This window comes from Pseudonaja textilis, chromosome 7 (genome assembly GCF_049901715.1).
Source record: "Pseudonaja textilis isolate UNSWEBS1 chromosome 7, rPseTex1.2, whole genome shotgun sequence".
NCBI classification, from domain to species: Eukaryota; Metazoa; Chordata; class Lepidosauria; order Squamata; family Elapidae; genus Pseudonaja; species Pseudonaja textilis.
Window position 1 is genome coordinate 2,004,796 of NC_141996.1, and position 12,417 is coordinate 2,017,212.

At 46.3% G+C, this 12,417-nt stretch overlaps 1 protein-coding gene across 3 annotated transcripts in view; it reads left to right on the top strand.

Moving 5' to 3' along the window:
* ATG16L2 (autophagy related 16 like 2) overlaps positions 1–12,417 on the top strand; it is a 36,338-nt gene that overhangs the window by 5,001 nt on the left and 18,920 nt on the right. The window contains exons 2-6 of one of the 3 annotated variants that reach the window (XM_087937809.1): positions 5,133–5,226; positions 9,644–9,764; positions 9,955–10,028; positions 11,239–11,481; positions 12,183–12,248. In XM_087937809.1, coding sequence (XP_087793935.1) covers positions 5,133–5,226; positions 9,644–9,764; positions 9,955–10,028; positions 11,239–11,481; positions 12,183–12,248 — 598 coding nt within the window. Of the gene's footprint in view, positions 1–5,106; positions 5,227–9,643; positions 9,765–9,954; positions 10,029–11,238; positions 11,482–12,182; positions 12,249–12,417 lie in introns of all 3 variants that reach the window. The other 2 variants (XM_087937811.1, XM_087937810.1) reach the window with 2 other exon arrangements.

Genomic DNA, 12,417 nt, shown 5'->3' on the forward strand with positions numbered 1-12,417 from the left:
ATATAGTAGAATTAGAATAAAATAGAATAGAATAGAATAGAATTGAATTGAATTGAATTGAATTCTTTATTGGCCAAGTGTGATTGGACACACAAGGAATTTGTCCTGGTGCAAAGGCTCTCAGTGTCCATAAAAGAATAGAGACATTCGTCAAGAGTCAAGAATCATCAGGTGCAACACTTAATAATAGTCATAGGGTACAATAAGAATAGAATAGAGTAGAATAGAATAGAGTAGAATAGAATATAGTAGAATTAGAATAAAATAGAATAGAATAGAATAGAATTGAATTGAATTGAATTGAATTCTTTATTGGCCAAGTGTGATTGGACACACAAGGAATTTGTCCTGGTGCAAAGGCTCTCAGTGTCCATAAAAGAATAGAGACATTCGTCCAGAGTCCAGAATCAACAGGTACAACATTGAATAGATAGTCAGAGGGTACAATAAGCAATCAAATCATACTAGGAAACAGTCAATATAAATCGTAAGGATACAAGCTACGAAGTTAGTCACACAGTCAAAGTCTGCACTACTCTTACTGTTAACCTTCTCCTCACTCCTTATCACCTCTCCCCTCCCACTTGTGACTGTGTGACGGTAACCTTGTCGCTTGTATCCGTACGATTTATATTGACTGTTTCCTAGTAGGATTTGATTGTTTATTGTACCCTGTGACTATTATTAGGTGTTGTACCTGATGATTCTTGACGAATGTCTCTTTTCTTTTATGGACACTGTGAGCATTTGCACTGAACACAAATTTTTTGTGTGTCCAACCACACTTGGCCAATAAAGGATTTTCCCTCTCTCTCTCTCTCTCTCTCTCTCTCTCTCTATCTATCTATCCAAACAAAACAAAACAAAGAGCTAAACCAAACAGCCAGTTTGTGCTTGAGAGTCTACACTGTCACTCTGCAAGAATAAAAGGGATGTGTAGGTCTCTTGAAGGCCTTGGAGTTCCTTTTTTGGACGACTGCACATCCCTTGAAAAGCAGAACAGGAAATGAATCAATTCCCTTCTCTCTTTTTTTGCTGAATAATATGAAGTTTAAAAGGTCAGCTTGGAAGACGGGAGCGAAAAAAAAATGAGATTTAGCCCACCGGGGTTACGTACAACACAACCAGCTCTTATTTGCACAAATTTCCCCTTGTTGGTGCATGCTTGAATACAGGTATTCATTCCTCGACTCATTTAGTGACGGTTCGAGGTTTTAATGGCCATGAAAATCCCTGCAGTTGTGACCCTGGGAATGCTGCAAACTTCGAAAGTGTAAAAAACGGTCACCAGTCTTTTTTTTTTCAGCGCCGTTGTAACTTCGAACGGTCCCTAAGCGAATTGTTGTAAGTTGAGGACTGCCTGGAAAATAAAATAAAAACAAATATTGAAAAAAGCCATCGTACAGTCAAGTGAGATAAAACATTGGAAAAAAAGACATCATAAAGGAAAATAAAAAATATTTTGTAACGTTCTCTGTGGCACAAAATAAAATCTTTCTCACCTTCTCATCGTTCCTACTACCACCTCCTACTGATATATTATGATTTATCACCTGCTGTTTGTATTTTATGATTTATGATTACAGTATATGTTAAGATTTAGGATCTATGAAGGTGTCACTTTGTTGTTTGTATGTACACCGAGAGCTTCTGCACTGGAGACAAATTCCTTGTGTGACCCATCTCACTTGGCCAATAAAGAATTCTGTTCTGTTTTGTTCTGTTCTATAGGCTTTCCTGCCAGAACGGGGTTGGACTAGAAAGCCTCCGAGGTCCCTTCCTATTCTGTTCTAATTCTTATTCTATCCCATCCCATCCTATTCCTGTCCTGTTCTTTTCCGTTCTATATTCCTACTAGCAGAGTACCTGTGCTTCACTACAGAACTATGTGATCAGGCTTAGATTTTGGGGAGGAAAATAAGGGGGAAAAATTCTGCCTCTGCCTACCAGCCTCCATCGGTATTCATCTGGCTAGCGTCCTGTCAGTGTGCGAGAGAGTTGAGGGCTGTTTGGAAACTGAAAGAGCATTTGCCGTGTGAGCAAGGAGGAGACAGCATGGAGCCTGGGCGTGGCTTAGCTCAACTGTTCTGTACTAAAGCTGCTTGGTGCTATGAAACTAAAACGGAAACTCCTCTCCTCTGCTTGTATTTTGCATTTGGAAGAGATTTCTTTCCAGGTGGGGAGGGGGAGTAGAACACCTTAGCATCAGAGGGTGTTAATAGTAATAATAATAATATAGGAAATACTGATGCTTTGATGGTCATTTCGAAAAATCCTTTCTTAGTGAGCCCCTAGAAGCCATGAGGAACATGGAGGCCAAATTTCAAGTTTTATGGTGTTCAGGAGATTTTGTGATGATGCGTGAGTGGTATTTCGCTTTTATATAATAATAATAATAATAATAATAATAATAATAATAATAATAATAATAATAATAATAATAATAATAATAATATATAATGAAGCGGAGGAGGAGGAAGATTCTGTTCTGTTTTTGTTCTATTTTGTTATATTCTGTTGTGTTCTATTCTCTATTCTATTTTTTATTCTGTTCTTATTGCATTCTATTCCATTCATATTCTATTCTGTTCCCTTCAATTCCGTTCCATTCTAAAATATTGAAAAAGGGCATTATATAAGGCAAAGCCAATCACTAAACAGGGTGCCTTGTTGATCCCATTCACATAGATAGGCAGCTGCATGGATGCAAAATCCAAGGCACGAGTTGAGTTTGACTCCAAGACGATCCGAATTTTATTTTTATTTATTTGTTTATTTTTGTCAATTGCTTACAAGATAATTGGTATAAGTAAGAACATAGTTATGAATACATGGATACATATAAGGAAAAAAAACAGAGTCAATAGGACAGGGACGGTAGGCACGTTGGTGCGCTTATGCACGGCCCCTACAGACCTCTTAGGAAGGGGGTGAGGTCAATAGTAGACAGTCTAAGGTTAAAGTTTTTGGGGTTTGGGGAAGAAACCACAGAGTCAGGTAGAGGATTCCAGACATGGACCACTCTGTGGCTGAAGTTGTATTTCCTGCAATCAAGTTTGGTGCCTATTGAGTTTGTATCTATTGTTTGCTCTTGTATTGCTATGGTTGAAGCTGAAGTATTCGTTGACAGGTAGGACATTGCAATGTATGATTTTATGTACTATACTTAGATCGGACCAAAAATGGCATAGTTCTAGATTTTCTAGGTCTAGAATTTCGAGTCTGCACTTAGAAAAATGCCACGGACGTGTGCCACAGACGTGCATGACAATAGAGTCCCCTTGAGTGTAATGACTTTAACACGCGTAATCCTGTAGTAATTATATTTGGCCCATTAGGCAGCTGAACTCTTACCATGTTCTTGACAGTTGTTAATTAAGTTGGACTTACCTTTGATTGCTTAACGGAGCGATAATAATGGCTGGCAGGTTCCAGGAAATGTCGAACGGGACTTGAGTAGTTTTCCAAAATGCATTGCCGGCAGCTAAAATAATTTTTGGGTGAGCCTTCAAGTCATTGTTGACTTCTGGTGAATGGAAAAATTTCAGTTGTGGTTTAGCATTGCTCGCTTCCTAGGGCTGAGAGAGAAAGGCTGGCCCTAGATCACCCAGCCAGCTTTTGTGCCTAAGGTGTAGAACTAGAACTCACCATCTCCTGGTTAGTGGCCCAAAGTCACCTAGTTGGCTTTTATGCTTAAGGCGGAACTAGAACTCACCATCTCCTGGTTAGTGGCCCAAAGTCACCCAGATGGTATTCATGCTTAAGTAGAACTAGAACTCACCATCTCCTGGTTAGTGGCCCAAAGTCACCTAGTTGGCTTTTATGCTTAAGGCGGAACTAGAACTCACCATCTCCTGGTGACTGGCCCAAAGTCACCCAGATGGTATTTATGCTTAAGTAGAACTAGAACTCACCATCTCCTGGTTAGTGGCCCAAAGTCACCCAGCTGGCATGCTTAAGGCAGAACTAGAATTCGCCACCCCCCAACTTCTAACCTGATGCTGTAAAAGAAATGATTACAGAACAGGAAAAAAGGGGGATTTGCTGCTGGAAAATGAGGTACGGCTCACCTCAGTGTCGCACGAACACTATTAACCTGGTTACTGAAAGAAACCAGCCAAAAAGGCCAGAAACTGACACATACACACACACACACACACACACACACACACACAAATCATAACTTACAGTCATATGACTGTGAAATGCTGCACCCAGTCCCAAGCTGGTGAGCTGGTTGCCAAGCATTGAAAATTGTGGTCCTGTAACTAAGGTGTGTTTCTGTATCACTCTGGGTGTCTGTGTGTAGATTTTGCAAGTCCAGAGCCAGGTAATAAGTTGCTTTTCAGGGACTGCAACGTTCACAAACAGAACAATCGTAAGTCAAGAAGTATCTAGAAAGCATGAGAAATCCAACTCAACTCCCCAATTCCAGTTGTACAATTTGACTCAGATTTTTGTTCATGTCCAGGGCTGACTTCCAGAAAAGGACATCGATTAAGAGAGACCATCTTGGATGGAAAATATAATACTGCAACCCTCTGGTACAGGATTCCAAGGGACCTTGGCGGTCTTCTAGTCTGACCCCCTGCTTAAGCAGGAGATCCCATACCGTTTCAGACAAACGGTTGTCCGGTCTCTTAAAAGCCTCCAATGATGATCGTGACCCACGATTTCTGGTGACAAGCCGTTCCACTGGTTAACTGTTCTCGCTTTTATATATTATATAAAAACTCCATGAGTTTCCGTCCGTTGCTTCTTGTCTGGCCTTCAGGTGCTTTGGAGAATAGCTTGATTCCCCTCTCTTCTTTGGGGCAGCCCCTCAAATATTGAAAGACTGCTATCATATCCCCCCCCGCAGGTCCTTCTCTTCACAAGACTAGATATACCCAATTCCTGCAACCGTTCTTCGTAAGTTTTCTCAGTCCCGTAATCTTCTTCGTTGCTCTTCTCTGCATTCTTTCCAGAGTCTCAACATATTTTTAATATAGTAGTGACCATCACTGGATGTAGTATTCAAAGTGTGGCCTTACCAAGGCGTTACAAAGTGGTCCCCTGGAAAATATATTAATATTAAATCGTTACTTTTCTCTTCGTCCCTCGCAGCTGATGTTCTCACTCCTGTCTTTCAGATACCATGCTGCTAGAAAAATGCAACTTGGATGATCTTTCAGTGCAGTTCCAAATCCCCTCTGTGGATCACCAGACGGGGCTTCCTGCTTGCAGGTAACCCAAAACATGGGCTTTGCTGTCTTCAAAAGAGCAGGTACAGATGGGTCTGAATCGCATCCTGATGGGTTGATGGGTTTGTTCTCCTGCGTTGTGCCCTGCGCTCGTGAAGTGGCTGTTTTGCACAGCTCTGCACAGGGCTCACCGCCTTGTATCCCACGGAGCACGTTGCTGAGTTTGTGCCTGGGTGTTTTGTCCTTGGGGTGGACAAGCTTTTGCCTTAGTGTCTTCTTGGATTTGAAGTACCTTGGAATCTGATTAGATTCACAGAGTTGGAAGGGACCTTTAGGTCATCTAGTCCAACCCCACCCACCCACCCAAACAGACCATACACCATTTCTGACAGAGGGCAGTCCAGTCTCTTCTTGAGACTGGACTTGAGACTCCCAGGGATGAAGCTCCCACAACTTCAGAATAACAGAATAATAACAGATTAACAGAGTTGGAAGGGGCCCTAGAGGTCATCTAGTCCAACCCCCTTCCCAAGCAGGAGACCTTACACCATTTCTGACAGAGGGCAGTCCAGTCTCTTCTTGAAAGCCTCCAGGAATGAAGCTCCCACCACTTCTGAAGGCAACTTCTGTTCCATGGGTCGTTTGTCCTCCCTGTCCAGGAAATTTCTCCTTATTTCTTGGTTGAATCAATCAAAATTGAGCTGGAAGGGACCTTGGAGGTCATCCAGTCCAACCCACGCACCCGCCCAAGCAGAAGACCCTAGACCATTTCTGACAGATGGGCAGTCCAGTCTCTTCTTGAAAGGGTGCGCGTAGGTTGTGTTGGCTGAGGATCCTCACGAACTGTTTCCGACATTCCTGCGACGTATGGAATGACGACGTCGCTCCATGTATTCTTCTCTTCGTTGTCTGTCTATGGAGATTCTCCGTCCCTCCAGGCCATGGTTGACCCAAAGTTGCTTTTTTTTTCCTTCAGGAAGGAACTGGACTTTCTGCTTTGAAAAACCAGAAAGTCCGGTGGCCTCTTGAAGAAAAGAGAAGCGCCTTTGGGACTCTTCGTTGTCTGTTAGAGAGGTGATCCTGTCGAGCAATGATGGTTAACCGTTTTGTCACCGCGTTCTAAAAATGCAATGTGCACGCGCGACAGTGTACCCACATGCCTGCCTGCACCCCTAATGCAATGCGCGCTACCACTTCCCACTCCCCCACCCCCCTTGCGCATGCATGCACTACCTCCCCTGCACCCCTGCGCAGGTGGGTGTGACCCCCCCCATACTCCTCCCCGCACCCCACATATGTGTATGCAATATCCGGCCTGTGCTCCGTTTTAGGCCTAGTAGGTCTCCCTGCAGCCTCCTGGGAGTAAAAACAGGTGGGGAGCACATTGCACCCACACCCACACCCCATTTTGGGCCTAGTAGGCCTCCCTGCAGCCTCCTGGGAGTAAAAACAGGCGGGGGAATACACCCCTACACCCCATTTTGGGCCTTGTAGGCCTCCTGAAGCCTCCTGGGAGTAAAAACAGGCAGTGTGTGTGTGGGGGGAATGCACCCCACACACCATTTTGGGCCTAGTAGGCCTTACTGCAGCCTCCTGGAAGTAAAAACAGGTGGTGGGGGAGGTGCGATGCCTGTTTTTGCTCCCAGGAGGCTGCAGGGAGGCCTACTAGGCCCAAAACGGAGTTGGGGGGAGTTTGCACATGAATGCATGGGGGGACTTGGGGGGTCACATGTGCATGTGTGGGGGGAGCGGGGGGGTTCATGCACACCTGCGCAGGGGAGTGGGGTTAGCAGGAAGTGCTAGCGCGCGCATTGCATTATTTGACGCGGCCCATTTTTTGCTCCCAGGAGGCTGAAGGGAGGCCTACTAGGCCCAAGATGGAAAGCGCAGGGGCGCGATGCACCATGCTGCACTGCACAGAACCCCTCCATCTCCCTAATGCGCCCCCCCACCCTGTGCATTTGCAGCAGAGACTCTAAAATCAGCTAGCCGGTGGGAGGCGCCCACCCATGCGTAGTGGAGCTGAGCTGGGGCAACCGGTCACACGCCCACAGAGAGGGCTCTGCGTGCCACCTGTGGCATGCTTGCCATAGGTTCGCCACCATACTGTAGAGCAGGGGTCTCCAACCTTGGCGACTTTAAGACTTGTGGACTTCAACTCCCAGAATTCCTCAGCCAGCTTTGCTGGCTGAGGAATTCTGGGAGTTGAAGTCCACAAGTCTTAAAGTCGCTAAGATTGAGACCCTGCTGTAGAGGGGTTTTTTTTTTGAGAGAGAGATTTGGTGAAGGCCCACCTGGGACAGGGACACTTTCTGAGGGCTTCCTTGAGGTGTTTTCCTTCTTTCTCTTTCTTTCCCATCTTTGCAGCTAGGCAAATTATGGTCCTAAGCCAAGGAGTCCAGATCTGGTTCAGGCACAGATAAGACTAAGCATGCTTTCTTTTCTTTCTTTTTTTTTAGAAATACTTTATTGGATGTTTTTCTTTTTACCCATCTCAATCACTTAATAAACAGGACTGTGACATTTTTTTATACATTTGCAGATCCTGTCCAATCCAATCTATACATTCTGTTTCTATACCTTCTACATCTATTGTATACACTTTCTTTTCTTACTTCTGTTGTCTATCCAATGGTAGCATTTTTTCCTATATTGCTGTGATGACCGAGGGTGGGATACAAAATAAATACAGTCACAAAAAAAACAGGTGAAGTCAAATCGATACGGTCGTTAAATAAATGACACGGTCCTTAAGTAAATCTGGCTTTTCCCATTGGCTTAGCCTGTCAGAAGCCAGCTGGGAAGGTTATACGTGGAGAATCGCTTGAGGTTGTAAATGACATAGGCCGAATTTTGATCATGGGACGGTGGGAGAAATGCTGTGATGGTCATAAGTGTGAGGACTGGGAATAAGTCACTTGTTTTAGTGCTGTTGCCAACTTGATCCCTTGAAGACGGGTGGACATCAACTCCCAGAATTCCCCCGCCAGCATAGCTTCAGGTAGCCTGTGATGACCCAAGGTGGGATACAAAATAGACACACTCACAAAAAACAGGTGAAGCCCCTTTTATTCCTTCACTTTGCTTCCAAGCTCCAAATATCTTTGACTGGAGACAAAAAAACTCCCACACAAACAGTTACAAGAAGGAGGAAATGCCGTTTAGACTAAAAATGCTGTTTAAATTATAAAGAGTAAAAAACAACACAAACCAAGCAAGATAAGGGCTTGAAGACGTCCACAGGTATCAGAACACACACTGGGAAAGACGCCAAACTCAGAGAGGAACCATAAACTAGAGATATTTCCACGTTTTGTTTCCAGCACTCGCCCATATGCATGTCCGTCCTCTTAGCCAGTTGCAACGCTGCAGCCCATTTAAGAGGATCAAGGCCCTCTCCTCCCAAGTAGACCACGTCTCTCCCTTATCCTCTCCTCCCTGCGTGCCCTAGGATGGAGACGGGATGGGCCTGGGTCCTCCTCGGACTGCCCAGCCGGCCTCTGCCCTTCCCCAGTTTCCTCCACAACCTCCGGAGCCAAACCTCTACTCCCAGTTCCTCCTCTCCCTTGGAGTCAGTCTCCACCAGAGGCATGACAATTGCATAATATTCAGAGTCTACTTCTCCTTTTCATTCAATGGTCAATTTATCCATTTCCACACGCTCATAACTTTTTTTTAATTACTAAGCCTTCGGATGGTATACAATCTTTCTTCCAACACCGCGCATAGGCTACCCTTGCTGCTGTTAATAGACGTAACACCAAATATTTTATCTTTCTGTTGTATTTCCTTTTCATTATCCCTAAAGGAAATAATTCCGGGATAGAATCTCTTTGACTTCCAATTCATTCCTGTAACCACGTTTGTATTTTCTTCCAATATTTTTTCACTTCGGGGCATAACCACCATGTATGATTAGAAAGTACCAGTTTTGGGGTCTGCATTTCCAGCAGTTTGGGTTTGCGTTTGGATAGATCTTGGCCAATCTTGCGGGTGCCGAATGCCAGGGATAAAACTTTTTATGTTAGTTTGCTTTATAAGCTGCCAATTTTGTTATCTTGCGGTTTATATTCCAGATTTCCCCCCCACTCCTCTAGGTCAATACTATATCCGAAATTTTTGGCCCATGCTATCATGTAGACTAAGCATACTTTCAAACCATCTCCATGTTATTCTGTTAACATGTAGAACTACTTGCCACCAGAAATTGTGGGTGCTCCATCCCTGGAGGCTTTTAAGAGGAGAGATCAGACAGTCTGAAATGTTACAGGGCTTCCTCCAAAGTCCCCTTCCAACTCTGTTATTCTGTTAAGCCAATCGCAGATCCGGTTGGGTCAGAATGCATTTGTGACAGGACGCCCTGGGCAACTTCAGGCTGGCTTCTAGTCAGTTTCACTATTTCTCCAAGGCTCCTTCCAGGAAGTTCCTGGTTTCTAACCGAGAATGCCGTTTGCCTGCAGCCCCAACCACGAGTCTCCCAATCATGTCCCTGACACCGTTTGGGATCCTTCAACGTCGTTGACGTGCCTTCAGAATCGTCATGAAGCCAACCTCTTGCAGTTGGAGATGGCCAATGGGGAGGTAAGCTTTGGAACTGGGCACGGGTGGGCATCCAACATTTTAGCCACGGGTTCCCTGGAGGATTTCCAGGGAGGAAAACGTGACTTCCCATGATGCTCTGAAGTTCTTGAGGTCTTCCATGTTTTGTTACTTACCTGGGAGCAGAAAAAAAGGACCTGACACCATCTCTCTCTCTCTCCCTCCCTTGCAGATGGCATACAAGGTGTACGAATTGAACCAGTTGCTCCAAGCTAAGGATGCGGCACTGGAGGACCAGAAGGGCAGGTAAGGGAGGTCTCTGAGGGTGCAGGCCTGGTCTTTTTCTAGGTGCAGGCCTGGCATCCTGGGTCTCCTGCCCCAGCTGGAAGAAGGACAGGGCTATTTGAGAGCTGGGCCATCATCTCAGTTGGTGTCCTGATCCTCGACCTGTGAGTCCCAACCGTGGCGATTTTAAGGTGTGTGGACTTCAACACCCAGATTTCCCCAGCCAGAATTCAGGCTAAGGTAGGGCTAGAATTTCCATCTCCTGGTGCTTGGCTCAGACATCCAACTGGCAAGGTGCGTGTAGGGGTAAAGGTGCTGGCCTAGAAACTGGGAGACTGTGAGTTCTAGTCCTGCCTTAGGCATGAAAGCTGGTTGGGTGACTGGACCAATCACCAGGAGATGGTGAGTTCTAGTCCCGCCTTAGACATGAAAGCCAGCTGGGTGACTTTGGTCCAATCACCAGGAGATGGTGAGTTCTAGTCCCGCCTTAGGCGTGAAAGATAGTTGGGTGACTCTGGGCCAATCACTAGGAGACTGGGAATTCTAGTCCCGCCTTAGGCATGAAAGATAGTTGGGTGGCTTTGGGCCAATCACCAGGAGATGGTGAGTTCTAGTCCCGCCTTAGACATGAAAGCCAGTTGGGGGACTTTGGGCCAATCACCAGGAGACAGGGAGGTCTAGTCCTGCCTTAGGCATAAAAACTGGCTAGGTGACTTTCGGTCCAATCATCAGGATATGATGAGTTCTAGTCCCACCTTAGGCATGAAAGATAGTTGGATGACTCTGGGCCAATCACTAGGAGACTGGGAATTCTAGTCCCGCCTTAGGCATGAAAGCCAGCTGGGTGACTTTGGGCCAATCACCAGGAAACGGGGAGTTCTAGTCCTGCCTTAGGCATAAAAACTGACTAGGTGACTTTCGGTCCAATCACCAGGAGATGGTGAGTTCTAGTCCCGCCTTAGGTGTGAAAGCCAGCTGGGTGACTCTGGGCCAATCACCAGGAGACTGGGAGTTCTAGTCCCGCCTTAGGCATGAAAGCCAGCTGGGTGACTCTGGGCCAATCACTAGGAGACGGTGAGTTGTAGTTCCGCCTTAGGCATGAAAGCCAGCTGGGTGAGGAATCCTGGGAGTTGGAGTCCACCAGTCTTAAAGTGGCCACGGTTGGGGAACCCCCTTGTCCCAGAGGGTCAGGTTAAGAGGAAGCCCAATTGTCCCCCTTTCGCTCTTTCAGGCTGGCCGCTCTGAGCGGCCAACTCTCGGCTCTGCAGGGCCAGCGCTACCACTTGCAAAGCCAGGCGGAGGAGCTGGGGTGCAGGAACAGCGCCCGGAAAGCCGAGTACGATTCCCTGCAGAGGCATTTCCAGTGGCAGGATAGGGCGTTTCGCCAGGCGCAGGAAAACGGGGAGCGGCTGCTCAAACAGGTCCTGCAGAAGAAGGCAGACTGGGCCCAGCAGGAGAACCAAAGGATTGAAAGGTGAGGAGTGGGCAGTGGAAGGGTTGTCCTTGGAGACCTGGACGGGTCCTTGGATGTTCTCTGAGCTAGGTTGTTTTCATGCAGACATTTCATGACCCAGCTAGGGAACCTCATCAGTGCAAAGAAGAATTGGACACTCCCGCTGATGGTGTTCCCTAGTTGGGTCATGAACCGCCCGCAGGAGAACCACCAAGGTCAGAGGGCACCGAGGACCCCACAATCATCCTTGCCTTCCTCCTCCTCCTCCTCCTCAACACCGCAGACCAGAGGTGGGATTCAGCCAGTTCTGACCATTTCTGGAGACCCAGTAGCAGAAATGTTGAGTAGTTCGGAGAACCGGCCAATGCCGCCTCTGACCGGCCCCGCCAACCCCAGAGCCGAGAGGAACCTATGTGCCAAATTTCAAATTTGTAGGCTTTACGGTTCTGGAGATTTTGTGAGGATGCGTGAGGGGCCTTTCTCTTTTATATCTATAGATAAACAAATATTAACAGTTGAACAGAGTTGGAAGGGACCTTGTAGGTCATCTAGTCCAACCCCCGCCCAAGCAGGAGAGCCCCTACATCATTTCTGACAGATGACAGTCCGGTCTCTTCTTGAAAGCCTCCAGTGAGAAAGAGACCGGACTGCCATCTGTTCCGAGCTTCCAAAATTTTCCAAACGAAAAAGAAAATAGACGAATCTCATCTTTTTCCTCGTAGGGAGAAACAAACACAACTGACCAGGGATCTTCAGGCGGCCACTAGGTCCGTACTCCGAGTAAAAATGTGAGTTTGGCATATTTTTAACCTGTGTAAACGCCCTCCTCGGGTGTCACCCCCTACCTTGCAAGCTGGCCTCTACTTACGACGGTCGCTGAGCTCGCCGGGACAGTCGTAACTCCTAAAAGGGGTCATCAAGTGATTTTAATCCTCATCGTTTTTTGCGGGGGCCTTT